Genomic DNA, 27,075 nt, shown 5'->3' on the forward strand with positions numbered 1-27,075 from the left:
TAGTGTTGCTTTTGTTGCTGTCTGTGTTTTAAGCTTATTGCACATGTCCATTGTGATTAGATTTAGTTACGCTTTATTTTGCATTAAAGCTTAAACTAATTAACTTAGTTGGTTACTTTTTGACTGACTAAACGATTGACTGTTGCTATTTTAAAACAAACATACAAGTGTATGCTCGAAGATTTATCATTTTTACATATGTACTCTGTTTTTTAAGTTTAGTTTATTAAGTTTAACTATTGCCCCAAAATATTATGTTAAAAAAAAAAAAAAATTAAATGTAAGCGCGTGAGAGTGCCTATGCCCTGCATCGAGTCACAATCAGGGTTTTTTCTTTGTTTTTATATTTGTTATCTAAACCACAACATGATTTTTCTTCTCTCAAGTTTGGGCCTTTTGTTGTTATTTATTATTATTTTTTTATTAATAAATAAAGTACGCTAAAAAAATTCAACACTAAAATTAATGTGAATGTTTTGCGTTTTTCTGTTATTCGCTCTTTCCCTTTTTCTACACAAAAAATGCATTATTTTTCCTTTTTTCTTTTACACCACAATAAAGAAAAATTCATTGAGATCATTGAGTTTTCTAAGGATGTTACACGCATTTTAACAATAGCAACAACAAAAACGAAAACAAAACCATGCAACATGAATTTGCACTCTCACGCGCCCCCTCAGTATATATGTATATAAATAATATATATATATATATATATATATATATATATATATGGAAAACGTTGTAAAGCAATCGAAAAAAAATAATAATAGAGAAGAAAAATTTGATATATACGAACTAAAAATTAGAATTTGTTAATATTTTCCACATATGCATGCTCCGTATGTAGATATATATTGTACATATACATATATATATTTATATATATATATAAAAACGACTATATGTTTTCAAGATCATTTGAAAAAACTTGCTCAAACCGCGCGCTATGTTTTTGTTTTTGTTTTTGGACTGTACTGTATTGGACTGGACTGGACTGGACTGGACTGAACTGGATGCTCAGAAGTGCTGCGAAGAAACAAGGCTAACAAACTAGTGGCAACAGCAGCAGCCGCAGCAGCAACCAGTTGCTGGCGTCATTGCAATTGTTGTTGATTGTATCATCGATGTTGGTGCGTGCGCATGTGCAGCACGAGATTGTGTTTATGCTTCGACTTCTTGTGGCAGATGGGGCACTCGAATTGCGGCTCTACGCCACACTCGAAGCGCACGTGTCGATTTAAGCTGTGCGGACGCGCATACGTGTTGCCACAACGATCGCAGGCATAGGCACCGCCACCACCACCGCTGCCGCTAGGCCCGCTCCAGCTGCCGCTGCCGGTCGTGCCGCCGCTAAGCGAGCCAGCAGCCGCATTAGATTGGACAAGTCCAGCCGCCGCTGCGGCAGCAGCGGCAGCAGCAGTTGCAGCCGCTGCAGCAGCAGCTGATGTCGATGCACCGCCGCTGGATGAGGCACTTGTATTGTTCGCTGCCACAGCAGCAACCGCTGCTGCCATTACCGCTACCTTGGAGTCCACAAAACTGCTGCTGCTGTTTGTTGGCAGCGTTGTGGGCGCAATGCCAACGCTGCTGCTGCTGCTGTAGCGACGCAGCGGCTCATCGGGACTGGACTGCTGCATTACCTGGGCGATCGTACGTGTGTGTTGCTGCTGCTGGTGATGAACATGGCCCAGTGGCAGGCCACCGTGAGCATGTGCGGCAGCTATGACTTTGGCAAAGTCCATACGCAGATCATACGGCTTATCGCCACTATCATCATCGTTATCCTCATCGTTCTCGTTGTTGTTATTGTTGCTGTCGTCGTTGTCGCCATTATTGCCATGACGCACATGGCCGTGCTGTGTGCAGTGTGTGGGCGTGGCACGGCCACTATCAATGCGCAGCTCCGACTCATTATCATCCGTGAGGGCGGTATGCTCGTATTTGATAACGCCAGTAGGCGTGGCAATGGGACTGGTATATGGACTAGTCTTCATCTGCTGCAACGGATAATAATGATGAGTCGGTGGCGTATGCTGGCTGCTCGCTCTTCCCTGGCCGGTATGTGCAAATTCTGCAGACGAGGAAGACAAGAAGAAATCAAACAGAATTTAAAGTTAGTAAATGTATTCATTTCAACAATATGCTGGGGAAGAGTTGCATAGTTTTTACTTGTCTTTGTTCAGAGATAGAGAAATTATAATTCCTAAGATCTAATTGGAAATATAATTGAACCAAAATATATATATTTATATAGAATTTATTACCGTGAATCGTTATAAATGTTGCGTTTCGTTTTACTTTTAAAGTGAATTTTGGTGCATTGGTAAATGACGTGTTGCGGGTTGTGTTTGTGTAGATGTGTGTTGTGGGTGTGTGTTGTGTATGTGTGTTGTGTGTGTGTTTTGTGTGTGTGTATGTGTTGTGTGTGCATGTGTGTGTGTTTGTGTGAGTAGGCGCTGCTTGTTTCTAGAGTAAAATGTTGAAATGTTTACGATATATAAAAGGTGTGTGTGAACGCTGTTTAAGAAAAATGACAAAAAAAAAATTAAATAAAATAATTTAATAAACACAATGAATAAAATATAAAATGTGTGTGTAAACATCAATAAATTCAGTGTAAGTTACATTGAGTACAAATTCAGCTAAGCAAAAAGTTACACGTGATTTTTTTTGTTGGCTTTTTTTTAACTAGTTTTAAAATCGGTTTTTTAACTGTGTTAGTCACAAATATACAAAATAATAATTAATTATTATAGGAAATCACATTTTGTTACTTATTGGTATAGGTATGTGTGTTGAAGAGGGGACTTAGAAGAGAACTTATAAATCCATAGATTACTAGCTGCTCCACAGATGTAGGAGCAATCCTAGAGTTTGGCGGTTAGGAATTTTAAATTAAAAAAAAAAAAATACGCATGCACAATAATTTGTTTTTTTTTTTTTTTAAGTAATAGGAACTACAAAATGTCAAAGTAAATCTAAAAGTAAAAAAAGGTTGATAGAAAATGCAATATTTATAAAAACATTTAGTTTTAAAAACTAAGTTGCTTCCATCATTTTTTTGTTTTGTTTTTTTTGTTTAATAATAATAGTTATATATGTATAAATAATTTAAGTTTTTTTTTATATTAATAGATATATATATATATATATATAATTATATAGATAGAATATATATATGAATGTTTGGAACGTTTCGACACTATAATGAGCGCAAAGGTGAAACTTAAGAATAACCTGCAGCAATACAAACGAATGGCATTTAAAAAAGAGAGAACAAATCTACAAATTCTAATAAAAAGTTTTCATACAAAGTTAAGATTTTATATATATATATATATATATATATATATAATATATAATATATATATATATATACTAGTTATGTAACATAATCATCAATATTAGGCCCCAGATGCCCACTGGGTGGGTGGGTGTTACGTTGTCTCTATGAAAACATTTACATACACATCCATATCTAAATTTGGTTGGTTTATAGGATATCTAAGCAGCAGATTCACTGGTTCTAGTTATGTAGATTTGTAGTATAGTAGGTTAAGAGCATGCAAACAACAATTAGAGAGGGCTACACCATAAGCAGCGTTCATGTTCTTGTATGGATATTTGTTGTGCCAGCACAGAGATATACTTTCATCGATCTCAATCAACATCAATACGGCCAACATCCACCTGAAATAGAGAACTGATTAGTATTGATTCTTGACACACAAAAAAAATATACAACTCGTAGCATATACATATAAATAATCTAGATAGTTTTTTGGATTTTTTTGGAGATTTTGGAATAGCTTGGGAAGGCTTGGGCATATTTGGGGGAGAGTTGGTGTTGTATATGAGCATATACTAATAATTGAGATGATGGATGAGGTATTGATGACTGGGGAGAAAACATAGTCGATTTGTTTACAATTAAAATAAATACAACTTTGGTTTTTGGTTATTTTTTGTTTTGACATTTGCTTTTAATTGTATTTCGAATTTTAATTTAATACATATAGCCGGCAATAATTACGATATATTCATTTCATATGGAATACATAATAATAATTGTAGAATTTTTGTTTGCATTTTGCATGGTTTTTTGTATTTTTGTATGTGTGTGTGTGTGTGTGTGTGTATGTGTGTGTTTCGGTCTTATAACTATTATATTTGAGATTTAAATGGCCAATTTTTGTTCATTTTGCTTTTTACATATGGAAATTGGAGTTGCAATTGTTGCCGAGTGTTGTTGTTGTTGTTTTTTTTGTTTGTGTTTTTAAATCTAACATTTTTAGGTAATTTTCGACAATTTTAGAGAAGCATTTGCTGATATTTTCGAATTTAAGAACTAAAACATTATTTTAGAATTAATATAATAATAATTTTTGACTAATTTTGAAATGATAATTTATAGATATTCTTTTATATTTAATACATATTATTTTTATAATATAATCATTTCTTTTTTTGTTTCTTTTTGTTTTTGACTAGAACTTGTGTTTGTATATATATATATATATATATTTATATACATATATATATATTTAAGTATTTATAAAGCAATTCTAACATAGATAATGCCCAAATATTTATATGTAGCTAAAAGAGTTTCTAACCAATTAGTGAATGTATAAGAAAATTCGATTGCAACTAAATAAATAAAAGTAAAAATGTACATTATATGTATATGTACTATGTATATATGTGTAAGTGGGCATAATTTGTCTTTGGTTTGCTTTTGTTTTTTTACGGGGCATGAAATCATGGCATTCATTGATTCTTAGATTGTTTTTTGTTTTATTTTTTTTGTATTCTTTTTTTTTATAGCACTCTTAAACAATTTTTGCTGTGACTAGTTATATAATTTCTTAAGTTTTGTGTGCATTTTTTCTTAGAAAAAAAATTTACACATTTGTTGTTTTGTATATCTTTTTTGTCGTATTTCTTTTTTCTTTTTTTTTTGAGAATTCGCTAATACAATACAAAAAATCTTTGCGTTTCATATTGCCAACTAAAACTAAGTTTGTCATATTTCGGTTTCCTCATCGCCTTTTATGGTTTTTTTTTTTCTACTAACTTGACGGCACGGCAAGCGGGGCATGCAAAAACACAGTTTATTCCAAAGAAATGGGCATATAAAATAGTTAGAAACTTATGACAAATTCAGTGCTGCGATTTAGGTTTAATTTGGTTTTTTTTTGTTAGATTTGCAGCAATAAAAATTGCACACGCGCTTTTACAAAAAAAATAGAAATAACAGAGAAACTTAAAAAAAAAAATAAATAAATAAACAATCTGTGCTAAGACAAATTCTACAGCTGGTTTTTAGTGCTTGCGCACCAGTTGTGTTGTTGCCAGTTTCTTTGTACAACATTAAAATACATGTGACGCTCTCGTCGACTCTTTATTCATGTTGAAAGATCAGTGTGTATGTGCTGCTGTTGTTGCTGTTGTTATTGCCGTTGTTGTTGCTTATGCTGCTGCTGCTGCTGCTGCTGTTGACGACACTTGTTGCATTCGCTGGCGCTGGCGCCGGCGCCAATTTGCGCTCCTTCTCTTTCTCCTTCTCTTTTTCTTTCTCTTTCTCCTTCTCCTTCTCGCCCTCCTCCTCCTCCTTCTCACGGTCGCGACACTTGGTATTGAGATGACGCTTCAAGTTGCTATGCACATTCGTGGCATAGCCGCACATCTTGCTGCAGAAATAGCGTGGTGGCAAACCGCACTCGTTCTTCAGATGACACTTGAGGCTGTTCTTCCATTTGTAGGTGCGATTGCAGTTGCGGCACACCCACGGCTTCTCAATGTCCGCATTGTAGATCATGTCCGCCGAATGCTCCAGCGACTCCTTGCGCATGCGCTTGTTCTGCACCAGGATGCGATAACGATTGTCATCCGTGTGCGACCAGTGCAAATTCAGATTCTGTGCGTCCATATTGAGGCCCAATTTGCTCGAGAGCAGCGTTGAATTTGCGGTGGTTACATTCGCCGCACCACCGCTAGTGCTTGCCACCGGTTGTTTTTGTTGTGGTGCTGTGATTGTTGTTATTGTTGCCGGTATTGCCGGCAGCTTGATTTGAAGTGATTGGCTTGTGGGTTGCAATTGCAAATGCTGCAGATGTTGCTGCTGCTCCAGCAACAATTGCTGCTTCTGCTGCTGTTGCGTGTTCAATACAATCTTCTTGCCACTCGAGCTGTTGGCATTGTTGTTGTTGTTGTTATTATTGTTGCTGCTACTGTTGTTGCTGGTTCTTTGCTTCTCATTCGATTGCTTGGCATGTTTCTGTGTAGCGGCCGCCGTTGTCAGCAGATCATCATCATCATCATCATTGTCCATCAAATAGCTATCCTCGAACTCCTCATTCTCAATTTTGACAGCATCATAGGTCCACGACAGGGGACTGGCCAATTTCAGATCATAGTCGAAAGTGTTCTCATCATCGATGGCCTCATTGCACACAGCCTCATCGCCGTTGAGCGACACATTATCTGGACTCTCAATCTTCACAATCATCTCGGTCATTCCATCATCAATGCTATCGAGCTCGACACCAGCAGCGGCCAGCACGGCAGCCGATGCGGCATCCACATTACAATTGGTTGCACTATTCTTCAGACTCGCCGGTGTGATGCACGCAATCGTGGTGCGTCCAATGCTGCCAATTCGTGTCACCGTTTGAGTCTTTGGATCCAGCACAGGCAAACAACTGCCGCCACTGTTTGTCTTCTCGGCAACGGCATTGCTGTTGTTGTTGCTGTTAGAGTTGCTGTTGCTGTTGTTGTGGCTGTTGTTGAGCGTTCTCGTCGCTGGCGGCGTTGTGCTGATCGCTGTCGGCGTCGTTGGCGCCTTCGCCGCACAGGCATTGTTAGTGTTTTTAGCAGCGTTTGTGATTGGCTTTTTGCTCGGAGTTAGTTTATCTTTGTTTGTGTTAGTGGTTTGAAAAGTGTTAGCAATGTTTTAGTTTATTTTTTTAAATTTTGATGAACATTTTTGTTTTAGTTATTATTTTTGGCGCATGAAAATAGAAATTGTTTTAGGGAAATGTTAGGTTAGTTATTTTGTTGAGAAATGCGTGAAATATATTAAAAGAGAAAAATGATGAATGGATGCAAATGTATGTTGCCGCAGTGTGCACAGGGCCAGGTTACAAAACAAAACGAAAACAGTATTGAAAAAATACGACTGTGGATAGAAAACAAAATATTATTTAAAAAAAAAAGAATCGCAGAACTTATAAAAAATATGATACAAAATTCAGGCAACGGCAGTCCGAAGATTTAATAACCCAGCAGAGTTGTTCTTATAGTTATAAGATAAATCTATTGAAATCTCGTTAGAAAATTAATTTAACTATTTAAGTAATTCCCTGAAATATTTTAGTTGAATTCATTAAAATTGAATTGATAGGAAATCAGAAACCGGAGAATCTTTAAGTCTTTAAGTGCTCTTTAAATCAAATTATAAATTCCATCTTTGTTAAATCAGCCACATACAATTATAATACACGCCCTGCTGAGCTATATAACAACTTGAAAAATAAGATATATGCAACATCAATAAAAATCATAAGCTGGAAAACTGGTTTAAATACCTGTAGACTCATCACTAGTTTTGTCTATGATCGACTGATCCGCCAACATGAGCCAATTGCGCACACGTATACGAGATTCGCCCGAGTCCAGCTGGCCATTATCATCTGCAAAAATTGATACACAAAATATGCACATATTAGTTGGAATCGCAAATAGTTTTGTGGAATATGAGATCACCTACAAATGACTTTTTATTTCGTGTGCCTAAAATGTGTGCCCTATAATTATTTTGTATCTTTTTCCAATGCATAGTTTTGTTGTTGTTTTGTTTTTTTTTCAATTAAAAAAACATAGGTGACAAAATAGAAAAAAATATAATACTTACAAGCAGTACGATACATAAACTAAGGGCTGCTTACGAAAATCAAATAATATATATTTAAGTTGTTTAATATAATGACAATAATAATAAAAATAATGGTAAAATTAAGAACGAAATAATTTAAGCGCAGCATAGCAAACAAGTTTTTGTTTTTTTTTGCGTTTTATTACATGAATTTCTTATATTTCTCACATTGAATGTATTCTTTCTCTTTTTTTTTTTAATATATGTATATCAATTTACAAAAAGGTTACGAACGACGTATTGAAAAAATTAAATGTAAGTTAATATAATATATATATATATATATATATATATATATATGCATATATATACATGTATATATATTTCATATGCGTGTAGAAACGCATACAGCGTTATCTATGTAGAACTGTTATCATATTTTTTGTTGTATTTTTAATGAGTATTGTTGTTCTTATTAAGTGTTTGCTTCATTAACGTAATTAATATTTTAGTTTATTTTATTCATTTTTGAAATGTGTATCAAAATGTTGTGTGCCAGTTTTTAACCAAAAATTGTTCAACAATATTGTTTAACCTGTTTAACATAAATTTAGAAAATTTTGAATTTTCACTTTGCCTTAACTTTTGCTGTTTTCTTTTTTTTTTTTAATTATTGCTTAATTTGTATTCTTCATTTTATAAAGAAGCGCTAAACTTAGCCCCAACACCGCTTGAATATAACCAATGCTTTTTTTACTTTCTTAGCAGAAAATTAGCAGATTAATAATTATAATTCGAGATTTTTTTTGTTGTAAATGTAATTAAATTTTTAAATTTTAATCTTTTTTAGTGCACAGTTTGACTGGCAATCCATGTTTGTTTTGTTTTGTTTTGTTTTTTTCTTCTTATTTCTTTATGTTGCTGTGAATGTTTGCAGTAGTTGTTGTTTCACTTAATTGTTTATAAAATCATCTATGGAATGTGTTTTTGCTTTTAATAGCTTATAAGTTTTAAATTGAAAACTAAAAATTACGCTTTACTAGCAAAAAAGAACATAAAAAAATGTTAAAAATATTATGTATTATAATACATATGTATATATAATTATAATATATTTTCATAAATATTAAAAATAAATAAGTGCATGTGACGTATTGTGGCGGTGTTTTACTTGTTGTTGTTTTTGTTGTTGTTGTTGTTGTTATACATATATATGCATGTATATATTGTGTAATTGTTATTATTTTTTTTTATATATTTTTGGGATAAACATCCAACGTAGCTCAGCTACGTGCGCCCGTTTCTTGGTTTCCTGCCTTATTGTGAAACACAAAACTAAGTACCTGAGTTCAAATGTGTATCATTTTGTTTCGTAAATAATAAAATAATGTAAAAAATGATGATTATTATATATTCTTGACACTTTTGTTAGCTGACTTGACTTAAGATACAGCTTACAAGCTAATTGATATGGCTTTCAAGTGTTAGATATTTCTTTATTATAATAATAACCATGTTAATATCTTCAAAACCGCACATACTGTCGTTCTATCCTGCTGTTGTCTAACTTTAATTTTGTATGTCTCCAATTTCAAAAGGCACTTTTTTAACTTGTCCTGAAGTTTCTTCTTTCACTTTGTTTGACTCAAAAAAAAAAAAGAAGTTCATAACAAAAATTTGAGCATAGTTTAAACTTTAAAGCCATTAGACTATTATATATTGTTTTTAGCAATATTATAAGTTGAGGTAACTTGTTGATATTGTTTTGTTATGAATTGTAACTGTACTGTCTCTGTTAACTGTGTATTTCGGTTTTTAGGTATCTTCTTATTAGTTTGGCACTGAAATGTTTTGCGAATATCTAATGCTCTACGGCTCATTGTTTTTGTTTTTTGTTTGTTTTTTTGTTTTAACTAATATCTTAATATGCTCTGAGTTCGAAAAGCTTTATATAAAAAAAGACTATCCACTGAGTTGACTGCTCGCACCGCGTTCGTTTTCAAACCTATTATTCTATATGTTCTTAACCAATCTTAGCCCTAATCTAAACTAAATTATGTTTCATTGTACAATTTGTGTCTTTTATTTGTTGTGTTGTTTTGTAACTTGTGGAATGCTGAATCAATTTGTGTGTTTGTATTGTTGTGTGTAAAATCATTTTACTGATCACTTTGCTGTTTATTATAACAAAAATTTTTTTCCAAAAAATATTTTTGCTGGTGCACTTGACTTTTTTTTTTTGTTAAAAAATTAATAACAATAACAAAAAATGTTTTATTAAAAAAATGGCTAAATTTGCTTTGTTTTGTGCTTTGCAACAAATTGTTTTGTTTTTTTTTGTTTAATGGAAAATTTCGCAATTTTCCAGACGTTCTTATCAATTATTAAATATTAATATTCAGTTTTTTTTTTTGTGTGTTTTTCTTTAATATTAATTTGGCACACTGATTCCGTATTCCGTATAAGAAACCCCGAGAGCTAGGTGTGTGTTGTAATTTTCTTGTTGTTGTTTTTGTTGTTGTTGTTGTTGTTATTGTTGATTGACTACCTCACACTGAAATACACATACCCGTGTGTATTTCTGCTTTGTGTGTGTGTTCATGCTTTCTTTTTGTTTTTATATAATTTCAATTTTCCTTGCTTGATTTTAAATCCCTGATATATGTAGATTTTTTCAATTTAAATACGCTTGTTGCAACCTTAATGCTCTTCTTATGCACAAATCCATTTTTCCCCCCCATTCATTTCACAAAACTCATGAGAAATGCAATTCTGGTGCATTGGACAGCGCAGCTGCCGCAGCCACGGCGGCCACCGCAGCCGCAGCGCTGCCAGCGCCGACGCTAGTTTCGGTATCAATGCCGCCAGGGCCAATACCACTACCGGCGGAGCCATGGCTACCGCCGATAATGCTGCTGATGAAACTCTTGTCATCCTCCAGCTGGAATTTCTCCTTATGCATGCGCTCCATGTGTCGGCCAATGTGCATCTTTTGCTTTGCACGGTATACGCAGAAGGGGCACTGGAATTGCGGCTCCTTGCCGCATTCCCATTTCTGGTGATTGCGCAGCGATGATTTTAGCTTATAGACGCGTCCGCAAACAGGACATGGGTGTCCAGCACCGTTGTTATCAGCGCCAGCTATAGAGCTATTATTGCTGCTGCTGCCTCCAGCACCGGAGCTTAAAGTGACGCTCAGATTATTGGCATTGCCAACGGCGCCGCTGCCAGCGCCTGCCGTGCTGCCGCTGATGAGATTATTCATGGCGCTAATGCTATTCAATATATTGATATGGCAGAGTCCAGCCTGTCCCACATCGGCCAGCGATACGGCACCAGTCAGCGTGATGGGATAATCGCTGCTACCGCTCCCGTTTCCGTTGCCGCCGCCAACACCGCTGAGATTATCATCGCCAAAACTTAGATCGGAACTGTTTTTGGACGCTGCGGCAACTGCTGCTCTTGCTTGTTTCTCAGCGACAGCCTTCAGCATCAGGGCAGTGGCCTCCTCCTCGGACAAATGCTTCAGCTTGCCGCCACCGGGATAGATCTTGTGCTGTTTTTCGCTCATGCTACGTGGTGTTGATGTGGTGCCCGGCTCAATCTTTGGACTGATGCAACCCGTTGGCGTTTTCCGATCATTGGCATCCACAGAGGCTGCCTTCAAGCCAGCTATGTTCAGCTGCTTGTCCACCGACAGATCGGTGGGAAAAACTAATGGCTGAACGCCCTCTCGCAGTGTCACCAGTGGCATGGCCAGTCGTGCGTTCCACTCATTCCAGGTGAGTCCCGCAATGCGCGTAATACTCAAATCTGCTTAACAGGTTGTTGTTTTGGTTGTTTGATTTTGATTTGTTGATTTTGAATTTAACATTTTATTTTGTGTATTTGTTGTTGGTGCAAATATGTTGTTGTTGTAGTTGGTTGGTTTTTTTTTGTTTTTTTTTTTTTTGTTTTTTTGTGTGGAGTGGGAGTTGTTCAGCCATACAACATATGAAAATAAAACGAGAAAAGAAAAAACAAAAGAAAAGAAGAACGAAAATCAATAGCATTACTTATGAGACTGGACACAATGCGACGCAAAGAAAAAAAATCGTAACAAAACTTAACAAAATACGAAACGGGTTTTAAGAAAGGAGAGGAGGATAACAAAACGGTTCGGGGTTAAATCAACGCCAACAAAATAAAATATGAAAACTAAAAATAACATCAACATGATTATGCATAATAAATTAATGATTCATGAGCACAAAAACAATTAAGCAATATTTATAAAAGAAATAAAATAGATATTATTAGTGAAGCAGCAAAGCCTAAAAATTAAGTATGTTTAAAAAACAAAAAGCATAAAATATTATGTCATGAATTTGCAGATAATTAAACAAGACTGAAAAGATATATACAATAAAAACTGTATGACATTTACATGAATATGCATATAGTATATATATATATATATATATGCATATATATGTATAAGCCAGGGAACAAAAACGCTTTCATTGAGAGCCAATTAGTGCAGGGTGTATAAACATATTTATTAAAATTTTAAAAATAAAAAAAAAATTAATAAAAACAATTAACAGCTATCTATGGCGTGCCGCAGATATATCAACCCTTGCAGAAATATAATAAAGAATGCTTAACTGATATAAACAAATGAATTTTATTTTTTTTTTGTTAAGCTGTCACATATAGAAAGAATAAGTCTGTCTGTTACATACTAATTGGAAACTCTTATTTATCATTTTAAATATTTTACATCACTATAAAAGACAGACTAATACAGCATTCAGCATATTGCTGATCAGTTCGGAATACATGTACTATATTTGGATATGAACACAAGAACTTTGTTACAAGTCTGCAAGGGTATCAGCATTAAATAAAACTTTGGGCATTCTTGATTTGCTTTGTTTTTTAATGGTGTTGTACGTAGCAGCTGGAAACACAACACACACACACGGGCAGGGGAAGAAGTTTTGGCAATTGATGGTTATTATTATTATTTTTAGTGGCATATACAAAAAACAATTACTTAAGATTTAGTTACTTATATAGAGTTTTGCTTTCGCATCTGTTCATCACATTTATTTAGTGGTAATATGGAAAAAATATTACAATTAGTTGCATCCTAAATCCAGCTTATCCATAGTTACCTAAAAGAAGAGAAATATATTAATGGAGTTAAATAATTGGTAAATGTTTTATTGTAGATGCTGTAAAAATCTTCTTGCTGCTTTAGCTCGCTGCACCGTCTACCTGTAAGAGAGAGAAATATATTAGTAGTATTCAGATTACATTTAAATGTTAACTAAATAAAACAGACACAATGTTTTTGTTGTTGTGTTTTATTTTTTATGTTTATTTTTACAACTAATTTCAAAATATATAATGCATATATATATATGTGTGTGTATATATATGAATACATAATAAATGTTTAGCAATGAATTAAAGTGTTGTACATACTTTCTTTATTTGTAAGTTATGTAAAATTATTGAATTTAGTTTCCTTTTTTGTTTAGCGAAAATATATGTTTAAAAGTTTTGTGGCTTTTTCAAATACGATCAATTTTACTACGTTTTCAATTAATAATTTATTTTGTTGTTTGTATTTTCTTTCAATTTATGTTCACTCAGTTTTATTGCGGCTGATTGAAGTGTACCAACAATATTTTACACACAATATTTTTAAATCCAATTTTTTTTGAAAACATTTTTTTCTTACTTCTTTTTTGTGTACTATAAAAACAACATGTGACAACTTTATGTATATTTACTATATGTAAGCCTCCAATTCAGAGTGTTTTATTCTTTATATTTTTTTCTTAATATTTTTTGTGTGTTTTTGCAACTCGGCAATAAATCTAAATTTTTGTGAAATTGTTTCATATGTTTATATTATATTTATATAGTTTTGTTTTAATTTTTGCATTTATCTTAAATAATTAGAACTTTTGCCATTGAAATTGGTTTCATATTTATTTATTTCTTTACACATATTTATAAAAAATTTGCTAGGTAATGTACTTTATGCGAAGACATTAAGATGTTATGTTTTCTTTATATTTGTATTTTAAATGTATTTAAAATTTAACCTACTCAATGCTAAGCTATAGATTGTATGTTTTTATTTTTATTTATTTTGTTTTTGTTTTTGTTTTTTTTTTTGTTTCATTTAATTAAACATTAATTCTTTGTGTTATTTCCATGAAAATACTTGCACATGTTTTATGGGGTTGTTTTTCGTACGTTTTATTTATTATTTTTTTGCTGCTGCAGTAAAAACAATGTAATTTTGAAAATTACGACAATCATAATGAAAATTATACGTGAAGACATAAATTAAAACCCGAAAAATATATAGTTTAAAAACTTGTTGGGGTTTTTAGGGTTTTCCATTTTTTTTTTGTTATTCGTTTTTTTTTTTCATGATTAAAAAACATAGGTATTAAAAGTTATGTTTAAACTTATGCAAATAATCAACAACTAACCAAATTGCATCAATTATCAAAATTGAGGCTAGGGAAAAATAAAAAATGTATAATATATATATACTTAGGTATATAAAAAAAATGTCAGGTGTAGAAGAAAAATGAAAACTGGTTGTTATATAACTTAATGAAGAAATGTTTCTTTCGCATTGACGCAGCAATTTTTTGTTTGTTTGTTTGTTTGTTTGTAGTACTCACGCCACGTCTTAGATTTTGCGTCCACGCTTGCTCTCCAGCTGGGGCTTCTCGGGATGATGCTTGCGCACATGCACGCCGAGATTGCCACGTTGTTTGGCCTTGTAGGTGCAGTAGGGGCATGGATGGCACGGCTCCTTGCCGCCGCACTCGACATTCTCGTGACGCCGCAGCGTCGACTTCCATCGATATTTCTTGCCACAATGTCGGCACACATAACGCGATTCGGGATCATCGCATGGACCCAGAGATGAGTCGCTCAACGACAGCTCATAAGTCATGCCGCTGGGATCGCCACCAGTTTCGGATTCCTCCTTCATCGGTCGTGTTGTCAATATGGTATAACTTTTGCTTGAACCGTGTACGCCCAGCTCTTCGGGTATGATGGTCTCGACACCATCATCATCATCCGGATGCAGCTGGATGTGATGATGATGCTGATGGTGTTGATGCTCCTGCTGCTCATGCTCATGCTCATCCTCATCCTCATCCTGATCCTGGTCTTGATCTTGCTCCTGCAGGTGATGGTGGTGCTGTTGCTGCTGAACAACAGTCGCTTGTACATGATGCGTCTGCAACTGGGAGGCGTGTATGTGATGCGTTTGTGGCTGCTGTTCGTGCTGCTGATGCACCTGCAGCTCTTGCGGCTCATGCTCAATGGTCGTTATGTGCGTCTCGCCGCCAGTTGTCTGCATATGCTCGGTGATCTCGGAGGGTGCAAAGCCAATGCCAATTTTAGTGCCATCCGGCAGCTCAATATCATCGATTTCCGCATATTTGACCAGGTCACTGATAATTGCCGCCGACGCATTCGGATTGTTTAGATCGATCTCGCTAATCTCGTACTTGGTGCCATCAGCCAACTCATGATGCTGATGCGGTATGGCCTCATGCGTTTCGACAATCTGCAAATTGCTGACAGACGGCGCAATAATCTTGCCACGCGAGTAGCGTATGCGTGAGCCAATACTGGACTTCTGTTCGCCAAGTACATTCCGCATTGCCACCAGGTTAATAGTCTGACCCGTGTGGGCTGTAATAATGCTTTGTACTTGCTGGGCACCCTGATGCAGCTGCAGATGATGCGAGCTTTGCGGCACCTCCTCAATGTGCAACGTTTGCTGTGGCTGCTGTTGCTGCTGATGATGTTGATGTTGTTGCTGTTGTTGTTGATGCTGCTGCTGCTGCTGCTGCTGTTGCTGCTGCTGTTGCGGCTCCTGAGCCACATGCTGTATTATGTGGTGCGGATGTATAATGGTGGTTGTGTTGGCGCTGCTGCCACTGCCGCTGCCGCTGCTGTTATGCGTCGTTAGGGTCGTTGAGGTTGGTATGATTTTCTTTATGTTAATGAGCTCTGCAACAATTCCAAAGTTGTTCTTTAATTATTAGTAAGAGATATAGATTTAATATATAAGATGTAATAATAAATCATAAAAATTCAATAATGAAATCATTTATCACGACTAAACTGTTGCTAAACTCCACAGTCCAGAAATATAGACAATATTTTGCATCTATTCTAATGACAACTGTAATGAACCAAGTTAGCAGATGAATACTCAACAAATCAATTTTGTTTAAACAAAGTGTATCTAAATTAATCCTAGAGACCAAACCGGGACTCACCTAATATTAAGTTAAGTTTATTACATAATAATATTAAATATGTGATTTTCTTGATTTTAATAATAGCAACTTTAATAACTTTGATGTTAAGGTGCTAGCTAAATAATAATAATAATAATTTGAACTGTAATAGGGATTAAACTCATTATCTTGCGGAACCATTGCCAGCAGCTCAGAGTATAACCTAATTTTTCAAAAATGTAATTACTATAAATATTAAAATACACTTTAATGTAATCTCAATGCTTATTACATTTTATTTATTATTAGAATTATCTACTATTTTCGCTATATTTTTAATTCTCATCCCCCTACTTTTCTGCCTGAATAGCTTTATTAAAATTACGAGTAATAATAATGATAGGCTTGAGCTTGTGGAATCCTTTTAGAATGAAATCTAACGACTACATTTATTTAATAAGATATAAAAGTATTTATTTGTTAAAATGTATGGCTTAAGCTTACCACATTCCGATGAGGGCAATTTGATGGGCGTGTTTGTTAGTGTCGTTAACGTGGGCTTCACATCCGTGCTGTGCGCCGCCGCATTGAGCAGTTCGGTTATCGTTTGGGTTGGTTGTCCAGCGGGTCCGGTGACGGTAACTGCCGCCGTTTGTTCCTCATCGACGCCGGTCAGCTTGGCGGCGGTGATGTTGCCCAGCTTCTTGACGTGCAGCACAAAGCCATCCTTGTTCTGTGTGATGACAATATCGTTGCTCTCCAGCAGACAATCATCCAGTTCGAACTCATCGGCTGTGCCCTCCGTTTGTTCCGATTTGTCTTGTTTGGCGGCTGCAAAAATAAATTATGAATGGCGGGGACAGAGAGGGGAGGCGGGGCGTGGCGACAAAAGATTTGCATTATTAGTTGTTGCTTGTGTTTGGCACAAATTTTACCGCTTCTTATGCGTATTGAACACAATCTTTCTCTCTCATTTCTTATTGTTGCTCAGCTCAAAAACGTGTCCTGTCTTGTGTTTTGTGTTTCGACTTAATTATTTTAAGCTGCGATTCTCGATTTTTTTTTCTTCTGTATATTTACAAGTTGGTAAAAACAAGCAAACAAATGAACGCTGCTTAAATTAATGATTATTACATATACACATATTGATAAATTTATATATATAAACATTGTGTGCTGCTGTTTGTTTAATGTGTAAAATTAAAATTAAACACCAAAGCCAAAATAACATGTATAAAAAAAAGAGAGAACGGAACATAACAATAAAACAGAAACTTTATATTATTTTAAGAATAAAAACCTTGCCCCTAATTAAGTAATACGAAATGCGACTTATGCACTAAATAATTCAATAATGACACATTTCAATTTTGTTACAAAAGGCAGTTTTTATTAACAATTTATTGTAAACTATTTATTTTTTTTGTTATAATTAAATGGCTTTTGAAATTTGCTTACTAATTTTGGATATACACATCGGCTGTGAATTTGATTGAGACTTCGACTTACCTGCTGCAAAACAAACACACACACACACGCACACACGCACACACAAATTCAAATAGTAAATAACTGAGATCAAATCACAAACAAACACTAAGTGCTGCTCTTAGACCAACTTGCCACGAGCTTTGGCCTCGAAAAGCCCTCGTGCCACAGGCAGGCCAAGATTGCCGCTACCGACTGATTGATCCGGATGCTGTGTCTTCATGTGCATGTTGAGGCTGTGCTTATAGCGTGCCACATAGTGACAGTGCTGGCATTTCTCCGTGGGTAAACGACCGCATTCGAAGCGCAGGTGGCGCCACAGATTCTTTTTATACGTATAGGCCTTGTCGCAACGTGGACAGATATGCTGTGCATTAAACAGAATTTGGGTATCCACAGCCTGCTGCAATGTTGTGGCAATCTTGTTCAGTGACGTAACCGATTTTACAGCCAGTGTCCAAGTGTTCTCTACAACAGGACAACAGAGAAAGGTAATAGGTTAAAAAGTGCGTTCAAATCTTTGAAAACCAAAAAAAAAAAAATATCTCAAATAAAAACAAAAAACATAAAATTAATAAAAACAGAGGGATGAACTTGATGATGTATATGAAACCGTAGCTAGGCAAAAGGAAAGAATAATCTATATAGAGTATATGTATATATATATATGTAACTACCGGACAACCAGTTGGCAGGCAGTAGTAGGCAGAGGCGATAGAGTAGAGCAATTTTGGGCAGGCCATTACTGAAATGCTTCCAAAGAGACATACATACATATAACAAATTATAATAAATAAGTAAATTATAATACTCAGAGAAGATATATGTTAAATATCTTAAGTTACAATTTCAAATAACTAAAATCAAATTATTTTAAAACTAAACTCAACTAAGACGTACAACGGATAACGGATAACGGATATATTTATAAGCCTTACCAACTCTTTCAAACACTCTCACATCGCCTATAAGATTTGCAGTTGCATTGCAACAGCGAATTCTTAAAGTCGCCGTGAATATATCGAATATATCGAACATTTAAATTCCTTTAAAGCATCGCGTAGCTGCAGGTAGTACCGTCTACTATGCACATAACGGTAGCAATTGCAGAGATGAGTCCACAATTGACCTGACTCAGACTAAAGAACAATTCGATTACAAGAAATATACAATTATAGAAATTATATAAGCACAGAAAAACGCCCACTTTAAAGTACAGCCAAGGCCTTTTATTATCTGAAATAATAGAAGGAAAAATAAATTATATTAGTTTCATCGTGTTTTGATTTTGATTTTTGTTTTTTTTTTTTAATATAATTTCCCCAACCAAGCCCAATAAAAAGATGGCAGATTTCGTTTCTTTTTTGGGGTTTAAACATTTCAATATCAATCTTTATTACGTTTTGTTTTTGTTTGTTACCACTTTGCATCAATTTCAAACATGTCGTGTATATAAACAATGTAGATAATGCCTTTTCCTTGTTCTTCAGCTTTTGCAAAAATAACAATTTTTACGCTTGTTGTTGGTTGTTGTATTTTTCGTTTTTGCTCAAATTGTCTTAAAAAAAAACAGAATCTCAAATGTTTTTACATATTCTTTTGAGTTTATATGCTCTCATGACAACATTATAATTATTATTATTTTTTAATGCTACTTTGTTATATTTATTACAATTATTAACAATTGTTCTTGGTTGTTGTTCTTCTTTTCTTTTCTTTTCTTTTTTCTTTTTAAGGTACTAACAATATCAGCTTCGTCAATGTAAGTTTGCTTTTTATATAAATTTGTTTCATAATTTTTGTTTCGCCTTTTCCGTGGATGTCGTTAACAATAAATATATGTATATGTATATATAGATATATTTATATAAACACTTTTAATTTGTTTTACTTTGTTCTTGTTTAATATTACGCTACAAAAAATAAACAACATTCGTTTGGTTACAATTACATTTCTTTTTGCTTCTTCTTATTATTCTTCTTTTGTTGTTGTTGTTTTTCTGTTAATTATTGTTTTACATGTCTGCTCTTTTGGTTTGACTATATATTTTTCTTTATATATATATAATAATATATATGTGTATATATATGTTGTATGGCAATTTTGTTCCAAATATACTTTTACTAAAACTTGTTCTGGGTTTGTTCATTTTCTTTTTTCTTTTCATTTATGTTTGTTTTTTTTTTATGTATATGTCATTGTATATATGTATGTATATATGTATGTGTTGTTGTATATATATTTTTGGTTGGTTTCTTTGGAGTATATTTTGTTCATTATTTTTTAACTTATGCCTTATGCTAACATTTTTATTCATTTTTTATATTTTTGTTATTAAACTATCATATAAATATTAATTAACAATAACACGTTAAAACTTATTTGTTAAATTAATGAACAAAAATCAAAGAGAATTTGTTAATCAGTAGATGTGTGTGGGGTGTTTTATATTAAAAACGATGCAACAAAAATTAAAATAAAACAAATAATAAAAAAAAAGACGGAAAACATTTAATGTTTTTCGTACTTAATTCTGGCTTTTAAAAATTAGACTAAGCTTTAACAGCGCAACAAACAAAAAAATTAATAATAATAATTTAGCTAATTCAATGAACGTGCAACAAAAAACCTTAGTTAATTAGTTTAACAAATTATTTTAGTATGAGCTACATAAATATTTATATATAATATTTATACAAATTTTTTGCTAATTTCATTAGCCAAACAATTTTGACAATTTGCCTTATGCGCTTAGAATTTATTTAATTTATATTTTGATTATTTATTTACGTTTTTTTTTTTTTGTTTGGTACTTTGCAATTGACACGAATTTGGCACACAAGACAAATTGTAAAAACAAACTTCAATGGACTAATTTGAATAAAGCAAATTGACAACTAAATTGACGGAAATCAATTGTTAAAAAGATATGAAAATTTGCGTTGGTATTGTTTAGTATATTTTTTAGTTTTTTTTTTTTCTCTAAATATATCTTGTCTAGATTCAATTCGAGTTTTAAATTTTGTATACTGTTGCCGTTCAACTGCTGGGCTAACTTTGGCTTTGGCAAACTTATTTCACTTCCTTCTCGAAGATTTTTGAACGTCAGCCCAGCTTAATATATTTTATTCTTTATTACACTGTCGTTTGTTTATTTGTTTGTAATATTTGACTACAACAATAAAATAAAATATTAACATTCAACAAGCAAATTTAATAAAATAAAATAAAAAACATAAGCAATCAAATGGAAACAAGTTATGTATGTGATTCGACCTAACTATCATACATATACATATATATATCTATATATATATACATATATATGTATTTTGTATATATATATAAGTGTTTTTAGTTGCACTTTAACTGCCTGCCTTAGTATTTTGTTTTTAAATATATCCAATTACCATGTATGCATATATATATATATATATATATATATATACATATATATATATATGTATTTATTTATATATGTTTATTAATATGTATAATTTCAATAATTTATTACATATAAATCGTTTTAATGGCACTCTTAGCGTTTTTATTATTATTATTATTTTTAACTATGTTCGGTATATGTTACTGTTACTACTTGTTATTCATCTTCTTCTTCTTCTTATTGCACTTGTTAAATACAATTTAGTATGCAACTGTAGAGCTATTAACTATTTTTTTTCGTTCTTTTTTTTGTCTTGTATTATTTTGTTATTACATTGCACTAAAAATCAACAAAACACCAATAACAACTAAAAGAGTTCTGTGGGATGGGAACGTAATTGTTGCTGTTGTTGTACAACAAACAAAATATATATATATATATATATATGTAAACATGCATATATATAGATATATTCCTATGCTTGAATCTATGTATGTTTAATCCCTCACGCTTTCTCTTCTCGCTCTGGGCAGCATTGAATTGTAATTTCATTTGGTTACTTCTGAGTGTTTTTGTTTATTTTATTATAAATACATATTTATTTTTTATTTTAATTTATATATTTTCGCTTAGTTTTTCAGTTACATAATGGCACACACACTTTCTGCAAACTCCAAATCCAATGCTGCCACAAACAAACACACACACATACATTCACACTACCTCAAAAACAGTTACAAAAAAGTCCATTTTTGTAATAACATTTTGTAAAATTTTTGCAAGAACAGACAACAAAATTGCTAACATAGCATTTTAATTATTATTGTTTTCTTCAATGTTACGTGTGTATGTAGATGTGTATTTAGATAAGTTTTTGTTCTGTGAACCAACAAATCGTTTGGCCTCTTTGCATTTTTATAACAGTATAACTAACTAAAAGAAGAATCTCTCACGTTTGTTTTAATAGCTGCAATTCTGGTTGCACTTGTCTATAACGACTTGTATACCCTTGCAGAGGGAGTATTATGACTTTTGATATAATGCTAGGCAGGTCCCCCCCTCATCCCATACATAACTGGAAACTTGGGTCCTATTAAAAACCGAATATGGGTCGTTCGTTTCTGTAGCTGCCATGGAAGTGAAATATTTTGGAAATACTTTAAATAAAATCTGCAAGGATATATCTGTTCCACTTCGGCTTGCCGAAAAATTCACTGTTTATATATATATATCCTGTTTCTCTGTTCAGTTTTCTTTCACTTTGTTTTATAACAAACACTCACATTTCGACATATGTTAAGTTAGCTTCCAACATATAACATTTATGTATATATATATATATATATATATCAATATATAACGATAATTTGTATATAACATAACATACATATATATATATATATGTTTCGTATTCTGTAATTGGTTTAGTTCTATGTAGTTCAGTTTAGTTGTTGTTGTTGTTGGCTTTTAGCTTCTTTGAAATTTGCAATTATGTAATTATAATTATATTATGTTTTATAATCTTGTTGTTGTTTCTATGTATTAGAAATATATAGATATATATTTGGCAACAAATAAACACAGTACGTTTTGTTATATGTATTTTTGTTTTCAGTGTTTCTGTTATATAATGCATTCTTTTTTTTTGTTTTGTTTTTTGCTTCTCTCTACATATTACTAAATTATTATTATTTACACTTTGTTTTTTGTTGTTGTTGTTGTTAATTTCACTAAGTTGCTCGTTTTTTTTTGTTTTGTTTTGTTTTGTTTTTGCTTTTGCTTTTGCACTTTCGACTAATATTACGTAGTTTTGGTTAGTTTGACTAAAATGTTGTTGCTCTTAGCTTCCTTGCGTCTCTCTCTTCTATATATCGTGTATGTGCTTTGTTACGGCCTCTCAAGTACAAATTTTTACTAGCTCTTCTTCTTTTTTTGTTCGTAATTTTTACGTTTTTTTTTCTTTTATGTTTTGTTTTCTTTTTCTTTTTTTTGCAATTGTACTAAAATTCTAAAAAATGTTGCACTGACTGCAACTATACATATGTATATATGTATGTATATATATATATAGATATATATATATATATATTCCTGTCTAGTTTGTTAAATATTTTATAATAGCTACGCTTGATTTTGTTTCTTTTCTTTGTTTATGTTTATTAATTCTGGTTTTAATGCTCAGTTGTCAACAATAATTCTCAACTTGTTCTTGTTATGTTATCATAATGTGTATTGCATATACTAGATATATATATCGTATGTATATGGGCTTGTTTTTCTTTTTGTTTTTCTTTCTCTTTTTGTTTTTTCTTTATAAATGATGTGGCATCCAATAAATTCGTTTTGTTGTTGTTATTTGTAATTGTTCTTGGTTTAGCTACTTGTTCTCTCTATATGGTATATGAATGTATACATATATATATATATATATATATATAATTGCTTTCTTCAACTAACTGTTTTGTTTGTTCTTTTTTTGTTGTTCTTTTTATGTGTGTGTGAGTGTGGATTTCTCTTTTTGTTTTAGTTTTTTTGGTAGTTACAATTTTTTACTTTTATATGTATGGTATATGTAAGTATTTTGAATTTTTGTTTGTTTTGGTTTCGCTCAACAAAATGTTGCACTTTGCCTATGCGGATAACGATTATTCTATTTGATTTTAAAGAAAACATTATCTCATAAGTAATATTTGACACAGACACCGGACTCAAGGTGCCGTTTTAGGTGGGAGCTTTGTGAAAATGCTTTGCCGCACATCAGACAGCGAAATTTTTTCTGTCCACCACATTCATATCTACGTAGAAGACGAAAAGAGTTTCATATATGGAGAAAAAAAAAAGAAGGTTATTAGATCAACTAAACAGACAGACGAGGACCAGACTATAATATTGATATCGATATCGATATTGTTAGCTAACAAAATAAGGTGCCACAACTCACCTGATATGTCGTTGCAATGAGCTGGCATCCTTATAGCTCTTCAGGCAATTGAATCTGGGGCACTGATAGCGTCCATCCGGATTTATAAATTTAAATAAATCCGAAAACTTAAGCTCATACCAATAATCACGGATCAATGAGTGCGCCGCCGAACTGGTTGGCGGTGGCGTTTGGCTGGAGTTGGAGGCGTAGCTGTTGGGCGCTACAATAACAAAATATAGTTAAGTCAAAAAGAGATGCAAGGATTGAGCAAAAAAAAAAAAAAAAAATACAAAAACTTTTTTAATCAGTTACGAGAGAGTTGCGTTTCTTAAGCCTAAACAACTAGACTGAAGACTTTGTTGATTTGTTATAGCAGAGCTGTCAATTGCATTTTGAATATATTAAAGATAATATATTGAATAACGAGCTCCGATATTTTGTTTATATTTATATAAAAAAAAGTAACAAGATTCTCTTTTTTTTTGTTGTTTTTTTGTAGTAGTTAGAATTTTAGTTGAATTTTTGTATTTGTAGTAAAGTGTTTTTAGGAATAAAGAAATTAAAAGAATATATCTATATTTATATATATATTAATAATTATAAGAATAATAAAAATGTGATATTTACAGTTAGTGTGTGGTATGCAACAGTTTTTGTGTTCATTTTGCATGTTGGTTGATTGGTTGGTTGACTGATTGATTGATTGATTGATTGGTGGTTGATTGTTGGTGTTTTTGTTGATGAAGCGAGAGGCTGATTCTGAGCTGATGCAGAGAGCAGTTGCAGTGGATGGTGATGATAAGATACGGCTTGCTTATAATTACATACATACATTCAGATACACAAGATGTATGTATATATATATATATAATATATAGAGGAGGCTTTGGCGATATACTTGCGATACTGTAAATGAGGCGCTGTGTGAATGATGATGCATATTTTGTGATTATATTTTAATGGCTGCTGCAATGAAACATTTTTAGTAGAAGGCAAATGCAAATGCAACCCGCAAGAGTAATAATAACTAAAAAACCAACTAAAGGGTAAACGTATATATAGAAAATAGTAAATAACAATTTCCTTTTCTTACAATTTTATTAAGTTACATACAAAAATAGCGGTATATATTTATATATGTATATGTATATAGGTTTATATATATATTTATAAAAATACTTAATTATGCTGCTCTTTGACAATTTGTATAAAAATAGTTTTTTTTTTCCTTTTTTTTCTTTTCTTTTTGCATAAAATTTATATGAAAATACAAATGTAGTTGTAATGTTGGTGTAGTATTTGTGTGTGTAAATATAATTGGACATTTTGAGTAAATAATGTGTGGAATGAATTTGGTGTCTGTCACAGTATAGATTTCATGTTAGTGTGTGATATGAATAAAAACTAAATTCCGAATGAAAGAAATGGAAACATTGCAAACGCAGTATTCTATTAGACTTCCGATACGTTGAGTTTGAATAGTTTGAATTAGAATCATTTCAGTAATTAGAATCGTTTCAATCATTCTTACTTGCGCAGAGCATTCGTAAATTGTTAATCAATTTTGAACATCCGAAACACATTCAAATCACTCAAAGAAATCAATTGTTTACAGCTTAAGCTGCCATTAGTCATGGAAAATATAATATTTAGCAATATCTGTTTTTCGACAACAAAAAAAGTGTGTATTTCTGTGTGTTAAGGGACTTCCTTCTTAAGTGCGCTCAATATCAACTTGAAACTGTATACTTTATAAACTTGAACTAAGCATTTTCAATAACTGTTTAAGCCAAGGACACAACTGATTCTGTTTTCAACTGATCAAAAGACATATCACATAAGTTTTAGATGGAATCTAAAAACATTATATCATAAATTTCTTGGCCAGCCTTAACATGACCCAAGCTGATCTCTCAGCTTTTTTTTCTGCTGGGCAATTGACTTATTTTTTGCTTTGGCTGATTCTGTTGTAAATATATATTTGAACTATTTGCTGTATGTATTTGATGTATTTCTTATTTTTTTCTTTATTTAATTGTACTGTAGGTTGCATTCATTTGTATTTGCTGAGATCGCTTTTTTGGTTTGTTTAGTTGTATGAATATCATATCATATTTTAAAATATATTTATCTTCATTAAAGAACTTCTAAGCTAGCAAGGAACTTACATTTTACAGCTCGCAAACTAAGCTACGTACGATGTTTAGATTTTAGTTTTTTGTTTTGTTTTGTTTTGTTTTTTTTTTTTTAATTTTTAGTATATTACTTTTTTTATTTGAATTTGTGGCGTTGCCGTTTCTTAACTAAACTATGCATATCAAACATTTGTTTTCACTTGATTATCTTCTTCACGTTATTTCTTAGGAATGCGACGTTACGAAAGTGCCTCTTAAGTGCAACCCCCTGGTAAAACCTGATACTACTCTCAGTAGTCTAGTAAAATATTTATAACTTTTTAGTTTGTTTTTGTTTTTGTTTTTGCTTTAAATGCTTTTGACTTAGATTTGGTTACATTTCTCTTTGGACTTTTGGCTTAAAGTGCTATAATATACGTATATATTTTATAAATAATTTAAATTTAACTTAGGCGCAAACTTTTAAGCTTTGGATAGAAATATATGGTTTTTTATATATCTTTTTTAACTTAGGGCTAATAAATGTGTAAATTTAAGAATGTTTTGGCTGCTGTTTGTTTTGGGATTGCAACGCACAAAACGTAGCACAGAAAAAATTGGTTGCACGTCGAAACCAATTCAAATGAGGGGCCCCAAAAGTCGCAACACTTTTTGGACACTTTGTTGCATCAAATCTACATAAATTAAACAAATTTATGCAAAAGTACATTTTGCATGCAAATCGCATACACGTGGCCCACAAAGTGAAAGTTTAAGTATGCAAAAAACGTAAATAAACCAAAAAAAAAAAAACAAACAAGAAATAAATAAAAGAAAAATGAAATGTCATGGAGCGTGTGCTTCTCAAACATTTCTTTAGTAGAAACATTTTGTGCGTTGCGGTGCCCAGTTCTTATAAAATTATAGTTGACAACTTATCAAAATCGAATTATCGAAGATTAAGTTTCTTGGAATATCCTTGCAGTGGAGTGGATTAAGTTCAATT

The 27,075-nt window shown here is 32.6% G+C and overlaps 1 protein-coding gene across 13 annotated transcripts in view; it reads right to left on the bottom strand.

Moving 5' to 3' along the window:
- Positions 1–27,075, bottom strand: part of LOC6559836 (longitudinals lacking protein, isoforms F/I/K/T) — a 73,194-nt gene that overhangs the window by 16,160 nt on the left and 29,959 nt on the right. For 2 of the 13 annotated variants that reach the window (XM_001986222.2, XM_032735593.2), the window contains exons 6-7: positions 16,663–16,989; positions 14,435–15,925 (exon numbers count right to left, since the gene is read on the bottom strand). The exons of 6 other annotated variants lie outside the window; for them this stretch is intronic. In XM_001986222.2, the coding sequence (XP_001986258.1) occupies positions 14,583–15,925; positions 16,663–16,989 (1,670 nt within the window). In that variant the 3' untranslated portion in view covers positions 14,435–14,582. Of the gene's footprint in view, positions 1–909; positions 2,075–4,954; positions 6,919–7,054; positions 7,184–7,592; positions 7,698–10,274; positions 11,693–14,434; positions 15,926–16,662; positions 16,990–23,322; positions 23,828–23,973; positions 24,176–27,075 lie in introns of those variants that run through there. 5 more of the 13 variants (XM_032735594.1, XM_032735612.2, XM_032735609.2 and 2 more) reach the window with 5 other exon arrangements.

The sequence above is a fragment of the Drosophila grimshawi genome, unplaced genomic scaffold, assembly GCF_018153295.1.
Source record: "Drosophila grimshawi isolate 15287-2541.00 unplaced genomic scaffold, ASM1815329v1 contig_1367, whole genome shotgun sequence".
Taxonomy (NCBI): Eukaryota; Metazoa; Arthropoda; class Insecta; order Diptera; family Drosophilidae; genus Drosophila; species Drosophila grimshawi.